Below are 25,043 nucleotides of genomic sequence, written 5' to 3' on the forward strand. Positions count from 1 at the left end.
GCAGATCTCGCCTTAGGAGCCCTTTTAAGCGCTAGGAATCTTGAGGAATAGCTTTTATATTAACTGGGATTGTCGTGTCACTTTTAGGGGAAATTCTAAGAAAACGTCATGACTCTGAGAATTTTCTTAGAATTTGGCCGCTAGGAGCCACTTTTTGCACAAAGATTCTTTAGGGATACGGGCCCAGAGGTCTGTAGCATGAAGATGGCTTTTGTTTTATCCCAGTAGCTTCAGGGCAGGTGGGTGGCATTTCTGTTAATATCTGCTAATATTGTAAATAATTACTGTTGAGCGTGTGAGAGATGTGAATGAGGTTGATGATAGCAGATAAAAATAAGCTGCAGTGAGAGACGACTCTTTCATCTCTGTGTCATGTAAAGAAAAGAAAGATATGGATGTAAAAGCTAATAAAGGTGAAGTTAGGAGGTGTGAAAACAAACCAGGAGTCAGACTGTGGGAGGACTTCAGACAGAAGTTGTTAAATACAGAGAGAAGAGTTGGAAATATGACAGAACATGTGAGACATTTAGAACAATAAACTATGTATAGCAATGTAAATGTGGGAGGGGGCACTGAAGGTGCTGATTGTCAGCTTTCCCTATCCAGAGTACTGCTGCAGCTTCATTAGCCTCTGCTAACACTACATACCTCAGCCTGCCACCCAACTGTGGCGATGCAAATGACAGGAAACAGGAATAAATGCCGGACACAAGAGACACCCAGAAGGTTTATGTAAGGCTGCCAGTGCATACTTTGACAGAGAGTCTGTGAGGCAAACGACCCGGGCGAGGAAAAGCCCCAGAAATCAGCCTAAACATCTTCCAGGCGCACACTACAGCTCATGCTGTGAAACTGGCCTGTTTCTGTGGGGCAGGTCACTCAGGAAGTGAAGAGGACTATAAACTAAGAAAGGTTCGACTGTAATAAAAGCTCTCTCATCTCAACTCGCTCACATTTTAAACATGTTTACCTTCACAGATGATCTGACCACTGCCACGACACGCGAGAACGACATGACGGTGATGAAAATGAGACAAAGTTACAGATAAGAGGAAGTGAAAATGTGGAAAGTACAGAGGATTACAAAATAAGACAGGACATGACTTGAAATAGAAACTCAAAGTAAAGATGGGGAATTGTACCTGTCAGGTTTGGACACGAAGGATGGGTGAGATAAAACACTGTGTGTGGATCCTTTCCACGCATTTAATGTCATACACACCTTTAAAGGGGGGGGGGGGGGGAATGTTTCTTGTGCAGAAGTTTTTAAAGTTCCCGTATCTCTCTCACACACGCCTGCCGAAATCCAGCTGATTTCCTGTAAACGGAGGGGGAGGAGAAAGCAGCCGCTGACGGGGCAGTGTGAGGGCGCAGGAAGCAGAAACGTCGAGCCTGGAGCAGGGTGAGTGTTACTTCAGCTTTCTCCTGCGCTTCTTATCACAGTGTTTTATTCCGTCTTTTAAACCTGCGTGACTCGGTGAAGGGTGGGTGAAACAGATCAGAGTGAGCCCGAAACTGTGTTTGACTTGTTGAAAAGATTCTGTTTTTTAAACACTGCGTGTTTTAATCACTTCCTGGGGGGGTGAGCGGGATTTGTGGGACACGGCTCCTGTATCGATATCTAAACTGGTGATCTCATATCGTCGTAGTAAAACATAAACATAGTAAATGTTGTTGCAGGATCAACATTGCACGTGATCAATCACGTTGTTGTGACGTTATTCTTTGGCGCGCCGAGACATTCGTGCATTTATGAAATTCCAGTGTTGCAAGGACAACATCAGTTCTGCTCAGCGTTTATTAAAGGGTCAGGGTCCGTTGATCGGCGGACAGAGGCGGTTTCTTGCAGCTTAAGTACAGATTTTTGTTTTACGGCGGTTTTTCCCGAAGTCGCAAAGGCATTACGTCACAACATTCTGATTGGTCACTTGCAGTGTTGATCCTGGAACAACACCAACACGACGATATCAGATCGTGCGGTCGGTGACACTGGTTTACAGCTGGAGTCTGTTTATCTGACTCCATCACCATAGCAACCGCCCAGGAGGCTCGTCTCTCGGGTGTAAACTGGTCGCACTACACAGAACGATGTTCACCTTGTTTCCACGTAAGGACCGCTTGGCACATGGCCGTGTCTTCTCCACGTACACCGGCTCCTATAAAAGCATAAACACGCCGGCTATTTCCGGTTTGATAATCTGACTTGTGTTTTCGTTTGTGGCATGTGAAAGCGCCTCCGGTTAGCCCCACTTACCGCTTTCGAATCACCAAGTTCACGCCGGCTACCCTGGAAATATTTTTGCGCACCTATATGGTTATTTACGATTCACGGTGCTTTTAGGTGCACCTCGGGTTGTTTAAAGGGCCTTCTGGGGTTATTTCCCATGGTGGGATAAACTGATGTGACTTTAGATTTAAAACGGCTTCACAGACAGCAGATCCTGTCATTGCTTCTGCTCGTCTTTGGATGTTGGTGCCTTTTGTTCCATTCTCTGTGAGCGCACGTGAAAACGATCACAGATGTAGTTGAGGACATTTAATAAGAACGTGGCGGTGCTGGTAGAAAACAAGCCTTTCTAACAACCACACAGGTGCACAAATTACTTTCGAGTGTAGCTGGAGATGGAAGGAAAAGAGGTCTTTGGTTCGAGGCACTTTTGACATCTCTAACCAAGTCGTTTTCTTATTGTTGGACAGTTACAAACATGAATTTCGACTCAACACTGAAAGCATGTGACGCACACTTCTTTGAACTTTAATATATCACAGCGATAAAAACTATGCTACTGGATCTCTAATGCAACACTGCAACAAGATGAGGTGCAAATTACTAAAATGCTCCATAGCAAAGTATTAAAATGGGACTCGGCCGAAGAAAAATCTGCCTTCTGGCTCCATCACCAGCTATAGTCCCTCAAAGCATCCTTCAGCCCAGGGGAGTATCCAGAAGTCTGTGTCTTTGACGGATGTCCTCCAGGATCAGTCTGCAGGCATCAGCGTGTGTCTCAGTCTTTTCGAAACATTGAAAAACATTTGCCATAAAAATAATTTTGCATATACATTTTAGGAAAACTGTTATTTTTTTTTATCTATTTTAATCCACATGATAAGGGGAAGAAAAAATAAATACGTTTGCAACATCATCATTATACAGAAAGAAACCAAAGACTAATTTCAAATGGCTAAAGCAATCCTCACCCACACTGCAGTGAAGACCAATAACTGCATTTTACAGACATGTAAACTATTCAAATTAGTCTTAAAACCTTTCCATAATCCCGACAGAGAGGAACAAGATGCACATTTCTTTATTAACTCTGAAAATAAACAAACATTCACCTGTTAGTGAAGCATGACAGGAATAAGGTGATTCTCTACATGTCTGTGTGAGACAGCTAATATGTATCAGAGCAAACCGGTCAAACCTGACTTTAGATAGAAAAACGTGCACAGACATGCAGTGTGTTTATTATGGATGACTGACACATGAATTCAGGGATTAATAAGGTATTCTGATTCTGATATTAGCAGCACGGTGGTTAGCACTGTTGCCGCACAGCAAGAAGGTCCTGAGTTCAATTCCACCATCAGGCCGGGGTCTTTCTGTGTGGAGTTTGCATGTTCTCCCCGTGTTTGCGTGGGTTCCCTCCGGGTACTCCGGCTTCCTCCCACCGTCCAAAGACATGCAGCTTGTGGGGATAGGTTAATTGGATAATCCAAATTGTCACTAGATGTGAATGTGAGTGTGAATGGTTGTCTGTCCCTGTGTGTTGGCCCTGCGACAGACTGGCGACCTGTCCAGGGTGTACCCCGCCTTTCGCCCTATGACAGCTGGGATAGGCTCCAGCGCCCCCCGCGACCCTGAAAAGGATAAGCGGAAGCGAATGGATGGGTGGATGATTCTGATATTATGCCTGAAAAATGCTCGGGACAGTACGGCACCTAAAGCAAAGCAGAAGTCCCCCTGCATGAATGTGGCGTGGTGACAGCTCCAGGTAAGCTTGGCACAGAAAAGTAAGGAAATGTATATTTGGTGTATCTGTTTTTCTTTGTTGTTGTCTGTTACCTTTTTCTGCCACTGACATGCTGGATGTTGTGTCAGACCTGAACACACCAACATGTGTTTCAAGTTTCACTTATTTCTAATGTTCAGCTGTTAGTTTAACAGCAGCACAAGCAGTACAGTATAGTGGGAGAAATAATTATTAGATCTGCAGCTGATTTTGTACTTACAAAGAAATGAACAGTTTCTAATTTGTGTGGAAGTTTCATTTCAACGGAGAGAGACAGGATATCGACCAAAAATCCAGAAAAACTCCCTCCCATCTGTTACAACGTAGTGTGGTTCCTCCACGACACAACGACTTGCACGGAGCTCCAGACCGAGGTCCATTGATGGTCACTATATTTTTTCCATTTCAGAATAATGGCACCAACAGTTGTCCCCTTCTCACCGAGGGTCTTACTGATGGTTTTGTAGCCCATCCCAGCCTTGTGCAGGTCTACAGCCTTGTCCCTGACCTCCTTTGATGGCTTTTTGGTCTTGTCCTTGGTGGTGGAGAGGAAAGAAATTGAATCTGTGGACAGGTCTGCTTTATGTACAGTGTCAATCTGCAGAAGCCAAAATTCTGGGAAGTAGTAGGTCATGTTTTGTTGGTGGACGAAATATTTATTTCAATCAGAGAAATGCAAATCAGTTTAAATCTTTTGTGTATTTTCGTCTCTCGCCCATTAAAATAAAACTTCCATAAACGTCTGACCTGTTCGTTTCTTAGTGAGCAAACATACAAATTCAGCAGAGGATCAAATCATTTTTTGATCCTTCACTGTGCAAAGTACTGCTGTGATGATCGTGAATTCACAAGATGAATGATCTTTGGCAGCATTACTTTTACTTCCTGTCTCGTTGCTCTCAGCTTATTTGCAGCACTGGTGTTATAGTTATAGTTTTATATTGTAAGTGCTCTTCATGGGTCTCTATGACCTGTTCCTCAGATAATGTGTGTGGAGGAGCTCAGTTGATCCATTTGGTTTAGAAGAGTTTGCCATACGTTATTATAGAAATCACTGTTATTTGATAAATAAAAAATAATCAAACTAATTTTTATGAAGCTTTGAATTATTTGTCATTTCGTGATTGGTCATAGATTGAAAGGGGGCACTGCTCCAGCAGGTTGTCTGTGTCTGCCAGTTGTCAGTTTTTTTTTAACTTTATTGCTTTTTTAGTTACGTTGTTGTCTGATTTTGAGCCCGAGGAAATCCTTAAGCATCGGCTTGTGCTCTGTGGAATGTGTTTTTTTTATTGGCAATCCTGACAGTTGTTCGAAGTCTTTGTCATTCACAAACAATTACATACTCACGGGAGTTTCTTCTGGATCTTCAGTGGAATCGCCCGTCTCTGGATTCTTTTCACCCTTCAGTGTTTAACAGCCCTGGATTATCCAGTAATCACAGGAGCACTTTAGATTTTAATAAAGTCAAAATAAGGAAGTGGTGTAAGAAGGGAGGTCTACACAGCGATTGAGAAAGCGAATACGATACAGTCGTTTTCCTTTTGCCATCAATAATCCTGGCTAATGTGCAGTCTCTGAGGAGTAAACTGGATGAACTGCATTTGAATGTCATGCATTTACGTGTCCACAGGGATACATGTCTAATGGTATTCACAGAGACTTTGCTCAGGGATTCTGACCCTAATTCTCTGGAATTAAATGGCTTCGGGTTTCCCATACGTTTGGATCGGGACCCCGGAGTTACCCAGAAATCTCACGGAGGAGGAGTGTGTTTATATATTAATCAGAAATGGTGTGAAAAGAGATCTAACCCTAATAACAAACATGGTCTTCGAGAGCTCTTATAAGGCTGATTTATGAAAGAAAAAAAGCTTTTATTAAAGCTTTGTCCTTTGATGAAAGATGGGTGGGAAATCTTTTTGAAACAATTATGACTAATAAAAGTCCAGCGCCTGATAATATGTGCTACAAAATGTGTGCTGAGCAATTATGCGGCATCTTTTCGTACATCTTTCTTTTATCATGTCAGCAACAGAAGGGTCCAGAAAAACTCAATTATTTCTCCAGCTGCAAAAACACAAAACCTACATCATTAAATTATTTTAGGCCTGTTGCCATCTTTAGTGATGAAGTCCTTTGAAAGACTTATAAGGAAGGAGATTCTGCAGCAGGTAGAAAAGCTTATCAATCAACTACAATTTGCACACAGGCCTCGTAGAGGTGTTGATGATGCAGTGACTACTTTATTAAATTTCTTATATCACCATCTGGATGGGGCCAAAGCTCATGCTCGGCTCTTATTTATTGATTGTTCTTCAGCTTTTAATACTATCCAGCCACACCTCTTAGCCGATAAATTTCTTAATCAATTTAAACTTGATTTTAATCGCGTTAGTTTGATTTGAGACTTTTTAAATTTCTCTACTGGTTCACCACAGGGTTGTTGTCTCCCTCCTCTACTACTTGGTATGGTAATTTGTCTTTGATCAATAAGACTAGACTTAGTAACCTGGTTAAAGTGGCTGGTCAGATTTCAGGGAGGTCTAAGGTCCAGCTTGTGGACTTTTATAACAGGCAGGTGCTGTGGAAGACAACCTCTGTTGTATTATGTTCAGACCGTCCTCTGAGCATTACACGATAGCGGACATACCGCAAATCAATTTCCCACTGGGGACAATAAAGTTACCATTGACCATGGGTGTTCCTATGCTGGAGATGTCGTGAATATTTGAATGAAGATGAGTGCAATAGCTTTGAATGACACTGTGTTCTGTCATTATTTGTTCACATATTGAAATATAGTCATTCAATTATTTGGAGCAACATTTTGAAATGTAGGACAAATGTCTCAGAATTTAGTGTTTGAATGTGTCTCATATTAAAAGAATCAGTCTCTCTAACATCTAAATGGTTCTTTTCTCCCTTCCTGTGATTTAAGAAAAACCCTCACATTCGCGTCCTCCTGAGACCCTGCCCATTCATTTATGTTTCATTTATGTAGTGGACACACACAAAAGTTAAACTGACAGATGCTTTTTTCACGCTATTGCACTGATCACTGCTTTTTTCATTATTTCAGGGTGACCACTGGCCTGAACCACCTCTGATCAGCTTTTCTGGAACTGAAAACTCGATGTTTCCCCTCAGCTCAGAGTTTGGGGTCAAACAAAGGCCCTGAGCTCACAGTCACCTCTCATACTAAAGTGTAGAAAATGAATAATTGTGTGGAAAATGAGAAGGACGGCGCCGACTCTTCACAATGTAACAGTAAGCAGTCCAAAGCAGATCCACTGGCCTTCAGTAATGAACCCAGAGCCTTGGACACAAAGTAAGAGAACTGCCACTGACTTATTTTTAATCTCTTTATCCCAGAGATGCCATATTATATATACAACAGTGTAAATTAAGTAGATCCTGTTTCTGCTTTAAAATGTAGTGTAACTTTCTTAAGGTGGATTCTGGAGAGAGTATGATAAGCTGGAAATATGGAATGTATTTCTGTGTTTCAGATATTTGCTGCAAATGATTTCTAGTTGAGAGAGAGAAGAATTAACTTGGGAGATTATCCTGCCTGATTCTTAATTTGTGGTTGTTGTTTTTTTTAAAAAGAAAAAAGAAGAAGAAAATAATGTTATTATCACAAACATCATATGAAAGACTCACATGATCAATAGTGTGTCTCACTGTGAGACTGTGCCTCACCCTATCACGTTACTTATTTAGGTCACCTGTCCTGCTCTTCTGCGTCGTGCCATGCATTTATAAAGATATAAGCATTCCACACTGCACTGGACAGCATATACTACATCCTTAAGTTTGTGTTTGGGAGTTTTGCCTTTGGGATGAACCAGTTTTTCCCTGAGGGAGTGGCTGGGTCGGAAGTACACTGGGATCCAGTGCAATGTGTCAATCCTTGGCTACCAAAACTAGTGACTTGGGTCATGGAATGTCACCTCTCTGATGGGGAAGGAGCATGAGTTAGTGCATGAGGTTGAGATATATTGACTAGGTATAGTGGGGCTCACCTCAATGCATGGCTTGGGCTCTGGAGCCAAACTCCTGGTGAGGGTCTGGTCTCAGTCTGAAGTTGTGCCCTTGATAAGAGGCAGCGGGCTGGGATGCGTGTCCTAGTATCCCCTCAGCTTGCTGCCTGCATGTTGCGGTTTCTCCCGGTGGACGAGAGGGTTTGTTCTCTGCAACTTTGGGTTAGGGAATGGGTGCTGACTGTCACCTGTGCTTATGCGCTAAATGACAGTTCAGAGTACCCAACCTTCTTGGAGTACCTAGGCAGGGTGCTTGAGGGTGCTAAATCTGGGGACTCATACGGGGAGACTTCAACGCTCATCTGGGCAATGATAGTGAGACCTGGAGGGGCGTAATTAGGAGGAATGGCCTGCCAGATCTGAACCTGAGCAGAGTTTTGTTATTGGACTTCTGTGGACCATAGTTTGTCCATAACGGACACCATGTTCGAACATAAGGGTGTCCATAAGTGCACATGGCACCAGGGTGGTTGGTACCTGTCATGGTAAAAACCCCCGAACCAAATGGTGGACACCAGAGGTGAAAGGAGCCACCAGAAGGAGTCCTATCGGGCTTGGTTAGCCTATGGGATATCAGAAGCAGCTGAAAGGTGCTGACAGGCCAAGCGGAATGCAGCTCGGGCAGTGGCTGAAGCAAAAAGTTGGGTGTAGGAGAAGTTTGAAGAGGCCATGGAAATAACCTTTGGACTGTCTCGAAGAGATTCTGACAATCTCTCAGGTGACTCAGGAGGGAAAGGCAGTGCTCTACTCGCACTGTGTATAGTGCGGGTGGAGAACTGCTAGTTTCGACTGAGAACATTGTCGGGCAGTAGAAGGAATATTTCAGTGGAGGAAGCAGAGTCTGGGGAATAGAGGATTATGGATCAGATTTGATAGACTCATCTATCAAACCCACATAGCAGACAGGTCTGGCCTGGATCTGGTATCAAGCTGGCACTGCTGGCTGACTTCTGGCATGGTAAGTGGTATGTCATCCAGATATGGGCCAGGCCTGGCAAGATGGCACTGTTTATGTGATGGCATTCCACATCTGGCCCGATTGTGGTTTGGGTTATGTGGCCCAGGCTCATAGAAAACAGGTCTGGCCCGGATTCGTCATCAAGCTGGCACTTCTGACTGACTGATATCATGGTATGGTGTATGTCAACCAGATGTGGGCCAGGTCTGACAATGATGGCTCTATTTATGTTCCTATTTTCCTATTTTAGTTAGAAGACCCAAAATGCCATGTTGCAATACTATACTGCTATGGTAGCTAATGTTTCAAATAGAGGTTTGACAGGTTTCTGAGTGTACACTTTATCCAAAACCTAGTGACGGTTTACTCAGGTTTACCACTCAGTGGCTGTAGCTCAGGAGGTAGAGCAGGTCACCTACTGATCGGAAGGTTAGCGTTTCCATCCCTGGCTCCTCCAGTCTGCATGTCAAGAGTATGAATGTAGTTAGAAAGCACTCAATTTAGAAAAAGTGTCTGGGTGAATGTGGCATTTTGTATAGAGCACTTTGAGTAATCCGGGAGAGTAGAGAAGCGCTATATAAGAATCAGTCCATTCACTATCTGAACAGAGTTTCATGTTACTTTTGCACTATTATGTTCCGGCACATGTTGTCATTACATGGCTTGATTAAGGTACACATTAGGCTGACATCTGGGGCCAGAGCTGAAACTGTTCTGGGCCAGCACAGGGCCAGCAGTGTGTGTGCAACTGGCCCGTGGCTGCGCACAACTTAGACATGGCCCACATAGCGCAAAGAATGACGGCCCTTTGGTGGCCCAGATCAGGGCCACCAAAGGGCAGTCATTCTTACGTATGTGGGCCATATGTAAGCACATTGTGTGGGCCAGATCCGGGCCATGCCAATTTTGCTATGTGGGAAGGGGATGAGAGGCTTCTCGGCTTAGGCTGCTGCCCCTGCGACCCAGCCCCGGGTAAGCGGAAGAAGAAGAAACTGGATGGATGGATGGATGGATGGATGGGTTTCGGGGTGATTTAGTTTGTGAGGGAGAGATGTTTCGAGTCATATCGAAATGTTATGAATTCTGAACTAAATCTGTTGTTTTAATCCTTTATGTTAAAAAAAGAGACAAGGGGGCTCATTAAAATATGAATTTGATACTTTTGGATGCCAGTAGCTTAAAGTAGAGCATGTCTTTAAAAGGTCTAAAGGAAGCATAAATTTAATTCAAGTCTTGAATTAAAACAGGAAAGTAGCTGCACACTAACCCTTCACAGTGACTGTCCAGGATTTTACATGTTTTGTCAGATCTAGATCTTTTTCACTTACACCAAATGATGAAAACATTTGTTCACAGAGAGAGGAGAAGTAATAGGAGTGGTGTTTGTGAGGAGGAGCAGCCGTCCTGCTGTGCTTTGTGTCAGGACATCCTGAAGGATCCAGTCTCTACCAGCTGTGGACACTGGTTCTGCAGACAGTGCATCTCCTCATACTGGGACCAGTCTGCTTCATCAGGAGACTCGTCCTGTCCCCAGTGTGGAAAAAGATCCAGAACCAGAGCTGGACTGCAGACAGCCAGTCAGAGCAGCTGTGTACAAAGTAAGACTGAACATCTGTCTGCTGATGGACTCATTTCTGAAAACTGGACTTCTTGTTGTTCAGACATTGAAGAGTTTTCTTTCTGTTTTTCTTTCTTTCAGCAGATGTTGGTCTGCAGGAGGTTTTAGATGAACATAAGATCAATCTGAGGAGGAGATGTGAACGTGTGACTGAAGGAAGTGATGAAACAGGAAGTAAAACCCTTCTCAACACCATCTACACTGAGCTCTACATCACAGAGGGACAGAGTGAAGAGGTTCATACCCAACATGAGGTGAGGCAGCTGGAGACAACTTCAAAAAAGACTTTTGATGACGCTCCAATCAGGTGCCAGGACATCTTTAAAGCCTTACCTGACCAACAGAGACCCATCAGAGTGGTTCTGACCAACGGCGTGGCTGGTGTTGGAAAAACCTTCTCAGTGCAGAAGTTCACTCTGGACTGGGCAGAGGGCTTGGAGAACCAACATGTCAGTGTGGTGGTTCTGCTTTCATTCAGGGAGCTGAACCTGATCAGAGATGAGCAGTACAGTCTTCTGGAGCTGCTCCATGTTTTCCATCCAACATTACAGAAGGTCACAGCAGAGAAGCTGGCTGTCTCTCAGCTTTTGTTCATCTTTGACGGCCTGGATGAAAGCAGACTTTCATTGGATTTCACCAACAGGAAGCTGCTGTCTGATGTCACACAGAAGTCATCAGTCAGCCAGCTGCTGACAAACCTCATCCAGGGGAATCTGCTTCCCTCGGCTCTCGTCTGGATAACTTCCCGACCCGCAGCAGCCAATCAGATCCCTCCTACATGTGTTGACAGGCTAACAGAAGTACGAGGCTTCACTGACGCCCAGAAGGAGGAGTACTTCAGGAAGAGATTCAGTAATGAAGACCTGCCTAAAAAAATCATCTCCCACATGAAGACATCCAGGAGCCTCCACATCATGTGTAGCATCCCAGTCTTTTGCTGGATCACTGCTACAGTTCTGGAGCACATGTTGACTACAGAGCAGAGAGGAGAGCTGCCCAAGACCCTGACTGACATGTACTCACACTTCCTGCTGGTTCAGAATAAGAGGAAGAAGAACAAGTACCATGAGGGACATGAGACGAGTCCACAGGAGCTGACGGAGGCTGACAGGGAAGTTCTTCTGAAGCTGGGGAGGCTGGCGTTTGAACATCTGGAGAAAGGAAACATCATGTTCTACCAAGAAGACCTGGAGCAGTGTGGTCTGGATGTCACAGAGGCCTTGGTGTACGCAGGAGTTTGTACAGAGATCTTCAAAAGAGAGTTTGTAATCTTCCAGAAACCAGTCTACTGCTTTGTTCATCTGAGCATCCAGGAGTTTCTGGCTGCAGTCTACATGTTCCACTGTTTCACCAACAGGAAGACAGAGGTGTTGGAGGACTTCCTGGGACAAAAGTACAGTGGGTCAGCTCTGGATGCTTTCCTTAAACAAGCCATGGAAAAGTCCCTCCAGAGTAAAAATGGCCACCTGGACCTGTTTGTCCGCTTCCTTCATGGCCTCTCTCTGGAGTCCAACCAGAGACTCTTAGAAGGTTTGCTGGGTCAGACGGAGAACAGTCCAGAAACCATCCAGAGAGTCATCAACAACCTGAAGAAGATGAACAGTGATAAAATCTCTCCTGACAGAAGCATCAACATCTTCCACTGTCTGATGGAGATGAACGACCTCTCAGTACATCAGGAGATCCAAGAGTTCCTGAAGTCAGAGATCAGATCAGAGAGACTCTCTGAGATCCACTGCTCAGCTATGGCCCACATATTGCAGATGTCAGAGGAGGTTCTGGATGAGTTGGACCTAAAGAAGTACAACACATCATTGGAGGGACGACGCAGACTTATTCCGGTTGTGAGGAACTGCAGAAAAGCTCGGTGAGTCCAGATCTGATCATTAGCATTATTGATCAGTGCTAATTAGTAGTTTAGTTAGTCTCAGGTTTCATGTTTCACCTCTCAGAGGGGAAGTCCAGATGCTTTTCTATCCAAGATCCTTAGACAACTACAGATGAACTATGAAGTGAGCATTGAAAACTGAATTTCTCCGTAAATGTTCTGCAAAGTCAAAATTTATTGATACTTCAGTCTTTAATAATTTAATTTCAGGGCCTCTTTAGTACCAGGTTTTAGTACTCAATTCTACTCAGAAAAATAATTAGAAGTTTGCATCTCCAGCCTCTACCAAACCAAATAAATAATAATTACTGCTAGAGTTGCAGTGCTGAAAACAAACATATTCCAAGCCCGAGATGTGGATCTTTTACATGCCCTCTCCTTTAGAATCTTTGATCATCATCCACAAAGAGAACAAATGAGGGCCATAACGATCAATAGCACTGGCTAAAAGTTGATAAAAAAGTTGGAACAATAACACCTGTCCATTGTTGGCCTGTAGCCCATGGCCAGGTCTGACTGCATTCAGTCTTGATCTTCCAGTAGCTACAGGTCCCAGTAAATCCCCCCAGTACTCTATCTGTAGGCTGATCAGCTCCAAGTCCCCAACATTTCACCAATGCCAGGTTATGACTGTTATCATTGGCAGGCCAATCATTTGAAATAGTAAACAAGCTATAACCCATTGTTTCCAGGTGGCTAATTTTTGAGGCATAGATGATAAAGTTAAATTTAAAAGGTATAAATCTCCTGATCCATCCACCTGTTCCAAATATGCACTCACTCCTCGTTTCAATTAAATTAACACTTTTGGTGTTACAGCAGCACAGCTGACTATGTGGTTTGCATCCATGAAACACTTGTTAGATTTTCTCTGCCAATGCCAAACAGCTTGCTCTGGTATTTACTTTTTCCGCTGTCATTTCCTGGATTGAATGTTTGAAGAAACAATTGGCCCATTTCGGGGAAATTTAAAGCTCATTAGCATGCAGAAGAACCAAACACAGGCACAACAGCCTGGCTCCACCTTATCCTGGTCACCAATTTGGTCACACACTAGTGTGGCATAGCATTTGTTACAAGTCAGCCAATGTGGTTGTATTGGTTACTGGCATGGACAGCACAACCAAGCTGATTCCACATGTGTGCAATGAGGTTAAGGTTAGGACTGCGGACAGGTCTTCCTCTCCACTCCCAAACGTAGTCGCTGATAAACCCCACTCTGTGCGTGCAAGTGTTGTCATCTGGAGGATAAGTCCAGGCCCAGACTGTGGAGATATGGGATTGCCACTGGTTACAGTATCTCAGTATCTCTCTGCATTGAGATTTCCTCCAATAATGCAAAGCCTTATTTTTCCAGTGAGTAAGATTCTGCCCCACACTATCACACTGCTTCCACCGAAAGCTGTTACCCGATTGGTGCAGCAGTCAGCATAGTTTCTCCTTAACCAAATCATTTAAATATGGTATACTTGGAGCAGACATCAACTGACCACCGTAGCAGGGTTCATGCTCACAGGCACCAATCAAGAACCTGATTAGCAGCACCTGGGTTACTAGAAGCTCAAAAGAAGAGTCAATAACAGAATAAGCTGTTTGGCACTGGCATAGAAGATTTGGCAAGATTTTTTCATGGTTGCAACCGACATACTCAAATCTGCTGCTCTACCCACAAATGGATTGTTCTTCATTTCCTAAGAAATGGGCCACATTTAGGGAAAGATAGTCAGGATTTTCATGGTATAAGATCTATTGCCAAGAAGCAGTTATAGCAAAGGAATATTCTACCAACACAAATTTCCTTTTCTTTTGTGCTAAGTTTATATCCCATGTGTTACTTTTTCTTTAGTCGGACATTTGTAATAAAGTGCTATTTTGTATTTTATCAGAATTTTAGAGCTCAGTCGTCAAATTGTTCACACACCATCACAGATGAGATGTTTGAATATTATGATGTTACCCTCTTTTACCTTCATATACATTCAGTCTGTGTTTATAATGGAGAGTTTCTGCTTTTATACTAACATATTTAATATTTTCTCAAACTGAAGACTGAATTCTTGTGGTCTCTCAGAGACTCACTGTGAAGTTGTGGCCTCAGCTCTCAAGTCAAACCCCTTCCATCTGATAGAGCTTGACATGAGTTACAATGACCTGCCGTGTCCAGGAGTGAAGGTTCTGTGTGCTGGTCTGGAGAGTCCAAACTGTCGACTGGAGACTCTGAGGTGAGTACACTGACTGCAGCTGTTATTTTTCTATAGTTCAGATATTTGGTGGAAAGTTTGAAACTTATTTCTGTTCATATATGTTCAGGATGTTCAGGATGTGTCTGCTTTGAAATTTTTCCTTACCAAAAGTAACTACGACCTGCAGAATCCAAAAGACCAAGCAACTGGTTTTTTCTTTTGACTTATTGTCAGACTGTAGCAGGATTCATTTAATTACTGAGAGTCTTTAAAATCAGGTTTCTAACTCATCCTCACACACATCTTGAACCTCAGACTAAGGTACGGATTAGGATTGAGCCTGTAGTATAGATAGCTTTAGTAAATGCTATTGTGTGGAAAAATATGTGATGATAATGGTAAATGGCCTGTATTTATATAGCACTTTACTAGTCCCTAAGGACCCCAAAGCGCTTTACATATCCAGTCATCCACCCATTCACACACCGGTGATGGCAGCTACATTGTAGCCACAGCCACCCTGGGGCGCACTGACAGAGGCGAGGCTGCCGGACACTGGCTCCACCGGGCCCTCTGACCACCACCAGTAGGCAACGGGTGAAGTGTCTTGCCCAAGGACACAACGACCGAGACTGTCCAAGCCGGGGCTTGAACCGGCAACCTTCCGATTACAAGGCAAACTCCCAACTCTTGAGCCACGATCACCCCATATGTTACAGATAATGTTACAGATACTTGAAAGAATAGCATCGCTAATTAGATTTTAATTTACATGATTTATTCTTTCAAATTTACTCAAACTGCTTTGGTTGTTACATTTGAGACAAAGTGAAACACATTCAGATAACTGTAATATTTATGATTTTAGTGTTCTGCACTTACAAAGATGAAGTCATATATTGCAGTTGCTTGAGGTGTGGTTAGTGTCTGACCTGCATGGTGTTTGAGAAAATCACATTGATGAGAACAAATCTTAATAGCTAATCGATGATTTACTAGTGTGTGTGTGTTTTTTTTCTCTTCACTCAGACTGAAGGACTGCTGGTTGTCAGAGATCAGCTGTGCTACTCTGCTGTCAGCTCTGATGTCGAACCCCTCCCATCTGAAGCATCTGGACCTGAGTGACAATATCAGCCTGCAAGATTCAGGAGTGAAGCTTCTGTGTGCTTTTCTGGAGAGTCCACACTGTCAACTGGAAACTCTGAGGTCAGACACCAAATTTTAGTTGGGTGCTAAGATGCATATGATTTGGAAGTTGTAGTGACACTAAACTGCAGATATAAAACAATGATCAGTATACAATGAAAGTATGTCTCATGCGTGTTTTCAAAAAGACAAGCATCATTGTCAATTCAGTTCTGGATTTAACAGGGAGCCAATAAAGGGAAGCCAATATAGGAGAAATCTGCTCTCTTTCTAGTCCCTGTCAGTACTCTTGATGCAGCATTTTGGATCAGCTGAAGGCTTTTCAGGGAGTTTTTAGGACTTCCTGATAATAATGAATTACAGTCGTCCAGCCTGGAAGTAATAAATGCATGAACTAGTTTTTCAGCGTCACTCTGAGACAGGATATTTCTAATTTTAGAGATGTTGCGCAAATGGAAGAACGCAGTCTTACATATTTGTTTAATATGTGCGTTGAAGGACATGTCCTGGTCAAAAATGACTCCAAGGTTCCTCACAGTATAACTGGAGGCCAAGGTAATGCCATCCAGAGTAAGAATCTGGTTAGATACCATATTTCTAAGATTTTCAGGGCCGAGTACAATAACCTCAGTTTGATCTGAATTAAGAAGCAGAAAGTTAGCAGCCATCCAGGTCTTTATGTCTTTAAGACATTCCTGCAGTTTAACTAATAGGGGTGTGTTATCTGGCTTCATGGACAGAGTTGGGTATCATCAGCATAGCAGTGAAAATGTATGCTATGTACAGTGCCTGGTACAAGTGATTCCAAAAACTGTACAGTTTTGATTACTGGTTGAACCTCTATCCATCTGTTTAACTTTTCATTAATACTGAGTCAGGTTAAACTTTATTAATCCCAAACTGTCAAAAATCCTGTGTTCCTTAAATTTAAGATAAAAACAAACTCATTCGAATACCTCTGTAAAGTTCATACTCCAATTATTGGTCACCTCAGAGAGATGAGGTCATGTGGTCAGGTTTGTTTGGAGTCTGACCTTCTTCCTGTTTGTGTCTAAAGTTTGATTCAATCTTAATGTTAACAGAAGGCTTGATGATAATTCATGATAATAAGTCTGTTGATTAAAAAAAATAACCTCACTGATGAGGACATCAAAAAATGAAACTTAAATATCTACATCTTTTTTTCTTCATTCAGAATGACAAATTGCAGATTGTCAGAGGTCAGCTGTGATTACCTGAACTCAGCTCTGAAGTCCAACCCCTCCCATCTGAGAGAGCTGGACCTGAGCAGCAACTACGACCTGCAGGATTCAGGACTGAAGCAGTTGTGTGTTTTTTTGGAGAGTCCACACTGTATACTGGAGACTTTAAGGTCAGCACCATGTTTTAGTTGTGCTGAGATAAACATGTGAAGAAGAAGAAGTCCAAATTAAGTTTGTTTCAAAGCTGAATATCTGAGCTTCAATGAGGTTTGAATTTCAGTGTGTGTTTATGGGTCTTTAACATAATTTAATGGATTCTCATAAATTTAGTATTTGTAATTCAGATAATTCTTGCAAAGAATTACTGCAATCTAAGAATGGCCAGAAACTGCAGGTTTCTTTCTGCATCTTATTTCTAACTTTAATTCAAATCTTCATTAGCTCACTTTCACTTGACACTATACACAGTACAATTGTGCATCATTTAATTTAATACAGTGGTACTGTGTCATGTTTAACCGCCAATCAGAGCCAAGGATCAGACACTGACAGCCGCTGACAGGTTTAGCAGGTTTCTTAAACAGGTAGACAGTCCTCTGCTTGTTCTCCATGCGCCAATTCTTATCTACCAATCTGAGAAACACAGCCTTTATCTATTTCCAGGCACAATGCCAGTGTCGCAGATGGGACCACTTCACCATCTTGACTGGACATTACAGTCAAGATGGTAATTTAAAGAAACTTCAAATGTAAATAAACTGTTAGCAGAAGAGCTGAGGGTATTGTGTGCATACTCAATCCAAGTTAGATGGGAGCTCAAGGTGACTGAGTTTGAAGATACTTCACATCGTAAGACTGTTTCTAAGTACTGGTTTGGCCAAGACTCACTCCAACAATTTATTTACCAGGATGCAAACCTGACGTTAAGCTCAGCTTTGCCCCTAAAGCTTCACATGTCAAACACAGTAAGAGAAGCTGAAACACAGATGTGAGGAGCAGATGTTCATCAGATTATGATGTCACTCTATTTTATCTTCATATACATTCAGTCTTGTGTTTCTAATGCAGATTTTCTGCTGTTATAAAAACACATTTTATATTTTCTCTAACCACAGACTGGCTGGTTGTGGACTCTCAGAAGCTCACTGTGACAATGTGGCCTCAGCTCTGAAGTCCAAATCCTCCCATCTGACAGAGCTGGACATGAGTTACAATAAGCTGCATGATTCTGGAGTGAAGTGTTTGTCTGCTGGACTGGAGAGTCCAAACTGTCGACTGGGGACTCTGAGGTCAGTTCACTGACTGGTTTTTACTATATTTCAAATCTTTATGTTTGAAACTTTTTTTACATGTTTTATTCTTAAATTGACTTGGCTGTCTCTGACCACTACTGTGTGTTTTTTAACATCGCCGGTTTTATTCAGCGGGAGACCTCGGTGCAAACTGTGAGGAGGCGTTATCTAACCTCTGAAGTGGCTGCAAATTTTACCAGGGTTTTAGACGAATGCTACCCTGTGATTTTACCTGCACCCTGTGATTAGATTTTTAATCATTTTAACAGAAAACTGAAGAAAAGCCTTGACTCCGTTGCTCCACTCACCACCAAAAAGATTAATGTAAAACATGCATCACCCTGGAGAAACAAAGAAGTCAAAAAACTCAAAAGAAAATGCAGGGCAGCAAAAAGGAGATGGAGGAAAAATAAAAATACTATCAACCATCAAATATTTTGCGAGCAACTTAAAATGTACAATAATACATTAGGGAATTCAAGAAATTCATACTTCGCCAAAATAATCAATAATAACAAAAATAATCCCAAGGTCCTCTTTTCCACCATAGATCATTTATTTAACCCTGATTTTAAAAGCCCCCAAAGAACCCCCACAGACTCGCTCTGTGAGCAGTTTGCAGACCACTTCAGGGGAAACGTCAGCGCCATCAGATCTGATATTTTATCTTATCCCGATATGATTTTAAACACATCTGAGGGCTCGATTGTACCTGAGGAGACACTGGACAGCTTTGTCCTGGTTAATGCTGAGAACCTTAAGAAAGTTTTCTCCACAGTGAGACCCACCACATGTCTTTTAGATCCAATCCCTTCTTCACTCTTTAAAACACTTTATGGATTTTTTGAGGCTGAGCTTTTATACGTGATGAATTGCGCTCTTCAGTTGGGTGTCTTCCCTGCTGCCTTTAAAACGGCGGTGGTGAGGCCCCTTCTGAAGAAGAGCAATTTGGATTGTAATGATTTTAATAACTACAGACCTGTATCCAACTTACCACTTTTAAGTAAAGTCTTAGAAAAACTTGTTTTTACTCTGATTAATGACTTTTTGAATGATAAACAGATCCTGGAGATACTCCAGTCTGGATTTAGGGTGAACCACAGCACAGACGGCTCTCCTAAAGGTTTTAAATGATCTTAGATGTAACTGGGACTCCCAAAAGCTCTCAGTCCTGGTGCTACTGGATCTAAGCGCAGCCTTTGATACAGTAGACCACGCTGTTCTTTTAAACAGACTGAAACACATGGTGGGCCTCTCTGGTGCTGTACACAACTGGTTCACTTCCTGTCTCTCAGACAGAACTTTTATGGTGAGTATGGACACATGCTCCTCTAAGATCCATAAAATGACATGTGTTAACTGTATTTTAGATATAAGATCTTGGATGTCAGAAAACTTTTTACAGCTTAACCAGGACAAAACTGAAGTTTTAATTGTCGGTCCTGAGGCTCAGAGAGAGAAACTCTTGTCTAAATTACAGGCATTTTCACTATGTCCTTCGCTACAAGTGAAAAACCTGGGTGTTATTTTTGACTCTGAGCTTGGTTTTATCCCACATGTTAAACATGTAACCAAAATTGGATTTTATCATCTAAAGAATATAGCCAGAGTCCGCCCTATTCTCTCTCGGGCAAACACGGAGATGCTGATGCATGCTTTTATTACCAGTCGCATTGATCACTGTAATGCCCTGCTCTCTGGTCTTCCTAAAAATAATATTTCAACTTTACAACTTTTACAAAACTCGGCAGCTCGTGTGCTGACGAAGACCAGAGGGCGGGCCCACATTACACCGGTTTTAGAATCACTGCATTGGCTCCCCGTGTGTTTCAGGATCGATTTTAAAGTTCTTTTATTGGTTTTTAAATGTCTTAATGGTCTTGGGCCTTCTTATCTCTCAGATCTGCTTTTACCATATGAGCCCTCGTGGACCCTGAGGTCCTCTGGCACTGGCCTTTTAATTGTCCCTAAAGTCAGGACACATACTCACGGAGAGGCAGCTTTTCAGTGGTATGGTCCTCGTCTGTGGAACAGCCTGCCGGAGGAGCTCAGGGCCGCAGAGAACGTACATGTTTTTAAGAACAGGCTCAAGACCCACCTTTTTAATTTAGCTTTTATTTAACGTTTATTTATTTTGTGCTTATTTATTCTATCCTGTTATTCTATTATTAATTTAGGCTTTACCTAATATTTATTGATTTTATTCTTATTCATTTTTTAATCTTCTTACTCTATTAATATTTATATTTATATTGTATCCCGTTCTTATTTATTTTATCGTTTTACCCTGTATATATCCTATTGTGTCATATCTCCAGTGTTTCCTCGGAGGGCGCTCTCTGCACCGGGGCTGTGATCGACCGTGGCTGCTGGGTCTCTGGGAGTCCTCTCAGCCTGGCTGGGGGGCTCCTTGGCCTCCCTCCTGCTGTGTGCCCAGCCTGGTGGCTGCGGTCTGTGACCGGCTTCCGGTGCAGACGGCTCCCTGTTATAGTGTTTCCTCACTTGGCTCATGCGTACCCAGCCCAATTTTCCTCTTTAAGTGTGTGTGTGTGGGGGGGGGGGGATATGCGTGTATTCACATCGTTTATGTTAATGAGAGTGTGGCGACTGAGTTGGAGGGTGGGGTGGGCTGCTTTTAACCATGTAAAGCACTTTGTGCTACATTCTTTTTTGTATGAAAAGTGCTTTATAAATAAAGATTGATTGATTGATTGAAATTAGATTGGAGTACTGCTGGTTGTCAGAGGTCAGCTGTGCTTCTCTAGTCTCAGCCTTAAAGTCCAGCCTGTCCCATCTGAAACATCTGGACCTGAGTAACAACACTGATGTGCAGGATTCAGGAGTGAAGCATCTGTGTGGTTTTCTGGAGAGTCCAGGATGTGGACTTGAAACTCTGAGGTCAGTCAGCATGTTTTAGTGTTGCTGAGATGAATATGATGTGAACGTTGTGCTGACACTAAACTGCAGACATCAGGCTGATATTATACTGATCCACACTGAGGATCCATACTCCATAGATACTCCATTCTACCTTAAAATCTAGCTGACATTTAAATAAAAAGCAAAATCTTTTGTACAAAATCTGAGTCAAACAAATAAAAGTTCAGTAGTATGGCATCGTGTGAAGATTATATAGTTCTAGATTTTTAACCTTCCTCGTCTTTCAACAGATAATGAAACACTGAATGACTTCAAGCTGAAACTTACTAATGAACTAATTCTTTTTCTTCTTCAGATTGGAAAACTGTGGTTTGTCAAAGATTGCCTGTGATTATCTGGTATCAGCTTTGAAATCCTCCTATCTGAGACAACTGTACATGAGAAGAAACAACCTTCAGGATTCAGATGTGAAGCAGCTGTCTGATCTGGTGGAGAGCCCACACTGTAGACTGGAGACTCTGAGGTAAATAAATTGTTGGAGTGAGTCCATGGTACTTTCAGCAGTACTATAATTAACACAGTGAAGAATTAAAGAAAAACTCCAGTGTTTCCTGTAAATTTACAGCTTTCTCAGTACCTCTTTTCTCAGTGAAGCCTATGAGACAAGAACACAAAGAGAACAATGACTGTTTTTATTGTGTTCATGTCTACATGAAATACATTTGAAATCCAACTGACATTACAGATTTATAGAGACGTTGGTCCTCACTCATCAAACTGTGGGAGGATTAAATCTGATCTCAGACTTTGTTTTCTCATTTCAAAACTAAACACCTGGTCAGTTTCATTTTTGTCATAGCCCTGAAATCAGAGAACTGTCATTAAATTTATTATCCATGTGACATTTACAGACCAGAAGCTCCGACATCCACGAATCACATTTGTACATGTGTCTTTCTTTCAGTACATTCGGTCATGTTTATTAGTCCAATGATATTTCAGAAACAGATGACCATCTTAAGTCTTTGTCTTTATCTGATGAGCATTAGTAAAAATCATAGTCTTATGTCCTGTTACATATCACAGAGGCAGCGACTGAAAACTGTGATATTAATCTAATAGAATAATAATTACACTGCCATGACTTGATGATAAAGACATGATACTGAGTTAAATGTTGATTTACACAGTTAACATTTCAGCCAGAATTTTTCCAGCTTCAAATAGGCTGGACTTGAATGATGAAGGCTGGAATCTGGGGTAGATTTTTAAGCTAATACTCCAAAAGAAGTCAGGTTAAGTAAAGAGAGATAATGGAAAAATATCCTGGGTATGTTGAACTTAATTCATAGTGCAAACCTGAGCCACCTTGTTGCCCTGAATGGGACTAAAGTCCCTGCTGCTCTTTATACTGGATGTAACTCCCTCCAAGTAGAATGACAGACACAAGGTGTTCTTGACTCCTACTGGCATTTATTAGATGCCATGAGAACTGTACAAAACTGTACAAAGCAACATAAAATAATCAATTTTCACATTAAGGCGTTGTCATAGCGAGTAAACATTAAAACATATTATTCACCAACACAAAACATCCACAATCAGTTCATTTGACCTTTACAAAATGACGACTGTATTACACATAAATAACATAAACTCGACAGGTCTGTCACAAATAAACATCTTATTTTCATACCAGCACATAAAATACTAATTACATGCTCCATTGGCCGCATTAACTTGAAGAGGTTAATAAAAACACCCTCTGTACCCAAACCTTGCTGCACACATCCCCAAATGTCTATCCACAGACTGAGAAAGGGAAGATGCTGCCCTCTACCGAGTGTGGCATGTAAAATATTGTCAAACCTAAACAACAGATTGAACATTGGTTCCATCCTGGACACATTATGTAGAACCTTTAAATGCGTGTTTAAAAACAACAATGGATTTATTAAACATAAATTATTTTAAATTGTAAGTCAAAACCATGAAATTAACTTAAAGTGCATAACTGCCACTTGTTGTCCCCTCTGCTCTTTCTCTTCTCTCTGCAGGTGGAAATGATAAATAAGGTGGTGCATGTGCAGAGTGAGGATGGGCAGTGTCCTGATGGTGCAGAGAGGCTGAATCAGCTGCAGCATGTGTATAGAAACACTCTGGACTGGGCCAGGTGTCTAAGAGGTGGAGTAGAGACGAGAGTGATTAGAGCAGCTTTTAGTCTGTGTTTAATGACGCTAACAGAGATAAAGAGTCAGGCTGAAGAGAGCTGTTAAATTCACAAACCCTCCAATCTCACTGTACTGTTGGGGGGAGGTGACTGTTATCACTGCACTTTCGTGGTCTCACTGAGGTCTTGGTTCATTTCTGTCTCACTGTTCTAGAGTTTTTCAGGTTTTGTTTGTGAACCTTTGGTTTCCTGTTGTTATTTCTTGTATTATTTTCATATATTGTGAGAAGTAGTTAATGTGATTTGGGGTCTATAATAACGATAATGTGATCATTTTATATTATGGGTATTCTAATGATTGTCCAGTTCTGTAACCTAGTGTTTTGGTTCATGTGTTGTCTTTTATTATTGCTCCCTCTTTGATGTTGCTGCTTGTATTCTGTGTAGTTTCCAAGCTGTTCAGTTGGATCTCCATTCAGCAGGTTTTTTGCTATGCCTTTTAATCTCTATGAAACAAATTTGACTTTGAACAGAATATTTCATCAGTCATCATCATCATCACACTGTAATGATCATAGTGTTTGTATGTTCCCTGTCTCTTCCACAGATGAGTGGATCAAACTTTGCCTAGGGCTCCGTGCCTGCAAATATCTATATTTAGTATACAAATATTTTATACAAACCCCACAATCACGTGTGTGTATGTATGTGAGCACTGAATAAAGTCTAACACTTTATGTTCTTTTTACTTGAGTTTTGCTCTTTAAAGAAAGAAGACTGAACTTTGAGCAGGTTACAGTTTCTTTCTTTGATTCCCGTCAAAAGTTCCTTGGAGGATATTGAAGCTGGACTTCAGTGAAGTTTAATGCGAGATGGAACGACTTCAGAGAGAACAGTGACCCCACACATAATAATAATAATAATAACGGCACATGAGATTCTTTGCTTTTGCGGATGATGTGGTTCTGTTGGCTTCATCGGGTGAGGGCCTCCAGCTCGCACTGGAACGGTTCGCAGCCGAGTGTGAAGCAGCGGGAATGAGGATCAGCACCTCCAAATCTGAGGCCGTGGTTCTCAGCCGGAAAAGGGTGGAGTGCCCACTCCGGGTCGGAGATGAGTTCCTGCCCCAAGTGGAGGAGTTTAAGTATCTCGGGGTCTTGTTCGCGAGTGATGGGAGAAGGAAGCAGCGTAAATAAGCTTCCTCCGAAGGGTGGCTGGCCTCTCCCTTAGAGATAGGGTGAGAAGTTCGGCCATCCAGGAGGGGCTCAGAGTAGAGCAGCTGCTGCTCCACATCGAAAGGAGCCAGCTGAGGTGGTTCGGACATCTGATGAGGATGCCTCCTGGGCGCCTCCTGGGTGAGGTGTTCCGGGCATGTCCCACCAGGAGGAGGCCCCGGGGCAGACCCAGGACACGCTGGAGAGATTATATCTCTCGGCTGGCCTGGGAACGCCTTGGTGTTCCCCCGGATAAGCTGGAGGAGGTGGCTGGGGAGAGGGAGGTCTGGGCCTCTTTGCTTAGGCTGCTGCCCCAGCGACCCGGCCTCGGATAAAGCGGATGAAGATGGATGGATGGAGATTCTTTGATGAATACATATGACAGCACAGATCCAGTTTCACTCAAGTTTTCTTTTTGCTCAAACATCCTTTATTG

The 25,043-nt window shown here is 42.4% G+C and overlaps 1 protein-coding gene across 4 annotated transcripts; it reads left to right on the top strand.

Moving 5' to 3' along the window:
* The first annotated feature begins 1,311 nt into the window (after positions 1-1,311).
* Positions 1,312-24,141, top strand: LOC146702391 (NACHT, LRR and PYD domains-containing protein 12-like). Of its 4 annotated transcripts, none has more exons than XM_085469059.1 (11): positions 1,317-1,402; positions 7,093-7,341; positions 10,371-10,612; positions 10,714-12,499; positions 14,569-14,742; positions 15,733-15,909; positions 17,045-17,221; positions 18,167-18,340; positions 21,065-21,241; positions 21,579-21,746; positions 23,281-24,141. In XM_085469059.1, the coding sequence occupies exons 2-11, from the start codon at positions 7,226-7,228 to the stop codon at positions 23,288-23,290; spliced, it is 3,201 nt and encodes a 1,066-aa protein (XP_085325185.1). In that variant the 5' UTR covers positions 1,317-1,402; positions 7,093-7,225; the 3' UTR covers positions 23,291-24,141. The 4 variants fall into 4 exon arrangements, with proteins under 4 accessions (XP_085325188.1, XP_085325185.1, XP_085325187.1 ...); XM_085469061.1 differs by having other exon boundaries at positions 10,717-12,499; XM_085469060.1 differs by lacking the exon at positions 1,317-1,402 and adding an exon at positions 1,931-3,995.
* Positions 24,142-25,043: the final 902 nt, after the last annotated feature.

Source organism: Copadichromis virginalis, linkage group LG9 (genome assembly GCF_057382275.1).
Source record: "Copadichromis virginalis isolate Kocher_CV1m ecotype Utaka linkage group LG9, C_Virginalis_male_GT1.1, whole genome shotgun sequence".
Classification (NCBI taxonomy): Eukaryota; Metazoa; Chordata; class Actinopteri; order Cichliformes; family Cichlidae; genus Copadichromis; species Copadichromis virginalis.

Excerpts from the sequence above, each read along its gene's own strand:
- LOC146702391 (XM_085469059.1), top strand. The coding sequence starts at position 7,226 with ATGAATAATTGTGTGGAAAATGAGAAGGACGGCGCCGACTCTTCACAA. Across the intron at positions 7,342-10,370 it reads CCCAGAGCCTTGGACACAAA|AGAGAGGAGAAGTAATAGGA; the intron begins GTAAGAGAACTG and ends ATTTGTTCACAG. Across the intron at positions 10,613-10,713 it reads TCAGAGCAGCTGTGTACAAA|CAGATGTTGGTCTGCAGGAG; the intron begins GTAAGACTGAAC and ends TCTTTCTTTCAG.